The 5,000-nt window shown below is 38.6% G+C and overlaps 1 protein-coding gene across 1 annotated transcript in view; it reads right to left on the bottom strand.

Annotated features, from left to right (window-relative positions):
- LOC137996746 (uncharacterized) overlaps positions 1–2,291 on the bottom strand; it is a 3,783-nt gene extending 1,492 nt beyond the window's left edge. The window contains exon 1 of the mRNA XM_068842305.1: positions 319–2,291. Coding sequence (XP_068698406.1) covers positions 1,036–2,274 — 1,239 coding nt within the window. The 5' untranslated portion in view covers positions 2,275–2,291 and the 3' untranslated portion in view covers positions 319–1,035. The remainder of the gene's footprint in view (positions 1–318) is intronic.
- Between the last annotated feature and the right edge of the window lie 2,709 nt (positions 2,292–5,000).

Below are 5,000 nucleotides of genomic sequence, written 5' to 3' on the forward strand. Positions count from 1 at the left end.
TTAACATGTTTCATTTGGTCAGGCCTTGGTGTCAAATATTTCTTTTTCTACTGGCTTTCAAGCAGTAACTCAGTTCAAATGCTCTTTGTAGTGTTCAACTATAATATTAATTATACTTGAACATTATTGTATTGAAAAAGATTTTGCCACAGAGCAAACAATAATATTAAAATTATTGCTACTTTTTTACCTATTCACAAAATTGAGTTGTCAAATTTCCAAATGAACAGAAAGTCTTGATATTCAGTGGTAATTATCTCATAATATGGTCAGTTGAATGATACTTAATATAATTCCAGCAGCAAGGCTGCAAATTACCACACTTATGACCAAATAATGTTATTGCAAAAAACCATACTTTTGGACTTTTAAGACCTGTGTCACAGGAATTTTCACGTTTTTGAAAAAAATACCACAGAGAACTATTCTAGATGACCTCTACTATAGATACTAAAAAGAGAATGATAGAAAAAATGACCTTAATGATACACATAAGTTTTGGCCACAGGAGTAACTGCAGAATACCCACCCACTAATAATGTGTTCTTGTAGTGGCATTCTTTGATTCTTATTTGCACATGAATGGCATTTAACAATTATCCTGGCATATCCTGCGGAATATCGCCTGATACGTAGTTGGCTAAAATCAGGCAATATTCCCCAAGATTGAGCAGGATAATTAATTTATTATTCAACACATTGATGACAAAGCACAATTCTCAATGTTTATTGGAAAAAAAGCTGGAAAAACTACCATTTTTCTCTGTGACACACAAAATTACGTATATGGCAGGATATCTGTTGTGTACGCATGACGAATATTGAGTGTGCTGTGACCATATTTGGACATTGTCACAATGTGTTGAATAAAAAACAAAAATAGATGCTATTCATGTGCAAATAAGTGGCTAGGTATTGTGCAGTTCGGTTAAGTTTTTTTTTCTGAGTAAAACAAAACCTTTCATAATCCTGATAGATTCAAAAAAGTATATTAACTCCCTTTTACCCCTAATTAACAATTAGATGTGTAGGAGTTCACCACTCATACACCCATGTGTATGTGGTTACTGTTGCGGGCGCCATTGGCATATTGCCTACAGGACCTTCCTTTGCAATCTTTTGCTTCAGTGTGATTATCTCCTCAGAAGACAACTCTTCTTTCCCAGTAAAATGCAGTTTGCTGTCAAAATTATCTTTGTGCAGAGCTGCTCCTTTACTGTAGAGCTTATCTTTGAATGCAGCATACTTTGTGAAAAACTCCCTATCTCTTGGAGGTGTAGGATCTGGCCAAGTGTTGGGACAACCATATATGTCTCTGTCAATGGTCGTGTCACTGCATCTCCACCAAAGCTCGAAGGATTTTGTAAACAGCAATGGGTCGTTTTCGAAAAACTTGTACGCACTAACACGTCCGTGCGTGTCAAGGAAAGTCAAGCCGGCATTTGGAAGATGATACAATCCCTTGTTGAAGTAAAATGCAGACAGGAAGAAATCCTCCGTACCAGAGGAAAGCCAAGTTGTTTTGTTGCTGCCGTCGATATATGCTCGCATGCAGCCCTCAAGAAATACAAGATTCGAGCTTTCTGCAACCATTGTCACCATAAATAATGCTCCCGCTGAGCTCTTGATGTCCGCCAATGGAAGGAACTCCAATGGTGTCAAGAGGAAGTTCTCGTTTTTATAGAGCCTTAATCTTGTGTTTGAGGGTAAAATAAGATCGCCTAAGACTACAGGATAATTCTCCACTCCTCGGACGATGTACCAAAAGAAACCAGAGCTCTGTGTGGTAGCAGTAACTCGGAATGATCTGCTAAACGGGATGCGAATTGTGTTGTATATTCCGCCATTAGCGGTGTGAGCAATTCGTCTAGTTCCCCACGGTATGTTCTCTATGTCTTGTTTCTCAGTAAATCCTAATCCATGAGCGAGGAACAGGTCGAAATCAAGACTTGCCTCCAATTCACCGTCAATGTAGATTCTTATTCTGCTGTCTTCATTCATCGTCAACCCTGTGAACCACTGCTCCGTTATGACACCAGGTTCGCCAGTGTCGTGTTCATAAAGAGTTTTCTCTACGTTGGGTGTTATCCAACCATTCTTTATGGCATAGGAGAACGACTTCATGTTTGAATTAACAGAAACCTGTGCTAATGTCACTTGAAAAAGACACAGAAGAAGGAAAATTCGTGTCACCATCATTCTGACAGTTATCAAATCAGCATGAAAAACAGACTGAAACAAACAACTGGTTGCTATCGGCTTGTGCGGCGTCATGAGATGATCACATGAGCTGAGTATGATACACTTGGTATTACCGTGACGTAAGGTATGCGTCATGCGCATTGTCATGAGACCTTTAAGGGCCCACTGACGTATTTTTTGGGGTGCGTTGCTAAGGATGTAATGGTTAAGGTAATTCCTTAGTATTGCATTGCGCATCCCTACTGCGCACGATTTTCGCGTCATTAGCGCGCGCACATGAGCACGTTCGCGTACAAAACGTAAGAGATTTCCCGCAAACTAAGCCCGATAGCGAAATAAATGCTCCTTTTCTCTCAAACGAGCACGGTGACCCCCGATTTTTTTTCACATATTTGCTAAGAACAGTCTAATAAATAACACATTTGAAGAAGAAAAAAAGTTTGATAGTAGAACATGAATTTTTTTTTGGAAAACAGTTCCGTACTGGGTGTATTTTGGCCAAGGCGAGGACTTCAAGCTAACCACGGAACTGTCCCAAAAAGTGCACTATTCCAACAAACAGGGAATCAAAATCGGCGTAAATGAAGCATTACTGCTTATGTAAATAAAAGAAGCTTTGTTTTCAAAATAAAATTTTGTGTCTTTGAAGTAACCAAGACTTAATTCTGTGTGAAGGTGATTCGAATTTTTATGAGTCTGGGATAAAGATACAAGAAAAAGGAAATGAACTTAAATATAAAGGACATTAATATAAAATCAAGTCCTGGGATTGATCTTTTGGGAGTAGCAATTGATGATGAATTGAACTTTACTAAGCATATTAACAACGTCTGTACTAAGGGGGCAAGGAAAGTAGGAGTACCTATGAGGTTTAGGAACTTGTTACCTACTGAAGCTAAATTAAGAATTTTCAAAGCTTTTATTTTACCTCAGGTTACATATTGTCATATAGTATGGCACCATTGTCGCTCGTCAGACAAGAGAAAGCTTGAAAGGTTGCAGGAGCGAGCATTGAGAGCTATTTACTGTGACAGGACTAGCACTTATGAAGCACTTCTAGAGAAAGAAAGACTTCCAACGTTATGTAATCGCAGGCTCCAGGACATGGCCATATTTATGTATAAAGTTAAGAATAATTTAGTTTCATCATATATTTCTGAACTTTTTAGTTGTGACATGAGTAGGTACAATCTTAGGAATACAGACGATTTCTCCTTACCAAGATGTAACACCGTTACATATGGAAGACATAGCTTAAGGTACATGGGACCTTACATTTGGTCGAAGCTTCACAAATCAATTAAAATGGCTGACTCTTTAATTGCATTTAAAAATCAAGTCAGGGCCCTTGACCTATCAAATGTTACGTCGAAAAATAATTGTGAAAACTGCAAGTTATGTGAAACTTAGCTTTTACTAATTTTATATTGTTTGTACATAGTTTTATTACTATTATTAGCTTAGTCTGATTAGTTTTAAGTAGGTGTCCCCAATTAGTTTTTACTTGTAAAAACTAGAACGATTGACACGTTAATAAAGTTATTATTATTATTAGTTTCCAGCTTTTGTAAGCCCATGACCCTAAAGATGACGTCATCATACCACGCCCATGGTCACGTGACCAATAAAAGAAACTCTAAATTTGTCTCCGTGCTACGCAATTTGGGTATTTAATCGATGGTTTGATAATCTGTATTCGTTTTTGCATCCAGCCAAGCATGCTTTTCTTTTTATTTTGAAAAATGTTCTTTTTAAAGACTTAAACGATACTGAAACACCCATAACTTTTTCAAAAAAGATGATTTTAAAAAATCGATGCTTAGCTATATTCTGTATATTGGGGTGAAACGTGCCATGTAAAAAAAATCAATTCAATTTAAAACCGCCGGAAATTTAGCTTTTTTCTCTAACCGGAAGTCGGTTCGTTTACGCATGCGCAGTTGATCTGAGAACGAGCGCGGGGAAGGGCGAGGAAAATCCTTCGGTGGAAACAACAGTTTGTGCGGTGACCTTTGCTTGTGAGTGGGTTTTCTTGTCAGCTCATGTTGATGACGTCAGTTACCGGAAGTAACATTTCACTTCCTTAGCAACGGCGAAAAATCCGTCTGTGGGCCCTTAACAAACCTCATTTGTTTCGGCACCTTGCTATAAAGCGGCATTAGGATCAAAATTCACTTTCCAATAGGGAAAGGCGCAGCAAAGAAGTCCGCTTTGATATTGAGATCAGCCTTGCCTTCTCGCAATGACCAAAGAACAAATAGGTGTTTTTGTAAAATGCAGATTAAAGAAGCATTGCCTTTCGAACTATTGGCTCAATTAAGATAAATTTCACCCTTCAATCAGCTTTGCTCTGTTTTGGTTTTTGGTAAGTATGATATCTGTGATGATCACTCTAATCATCGCTCGCTATACTTATCAAAAAACATGAGGAGCAAGGCTGATTGAAAGGTGAAATTTATCTTAATTGAGCCAATAGTTCAAAAGGCACCGCCTCTTTAATCTGCATTTTATAAAAATTCTGTCATGTGCGCCACTGTGCATGGCGAAGCGAGAAATCACTCTTGAACGGATTGTTTGAACCCACTGACCTCGCTTAGGCCGCAAACTGGCCGCGCGAAAGTTGGGGCAAGAAGACTGAGTCTCTTGCCCCAACTTTCGCGCGGCCAGTTTGCGTAAAATTGTTTGGAGCTCTTCTTTTCAACTGGAACGCTTGCTACGCAGGGTAACATGACTTCTGCATTACCGACGAAAAAGCCACTAGTGGCATTTGTGGCCGGGTGAAATCAAGTATCTCTGTA

Source organism: Montipora foliosa, chromosome 3 (genome assembly GCF_036669935.1).
Source record: "Montipora foliosa isolate CH-2021 chromosome 3, ASM3666993v2, whole genome shotgun sequence".
Lineage (NCBI taxonomy): Eukaryota > Metazoa > Cnidaria > Anthozoa > Scleractinia > Acroporidae > Montipora > Montipora foliosa.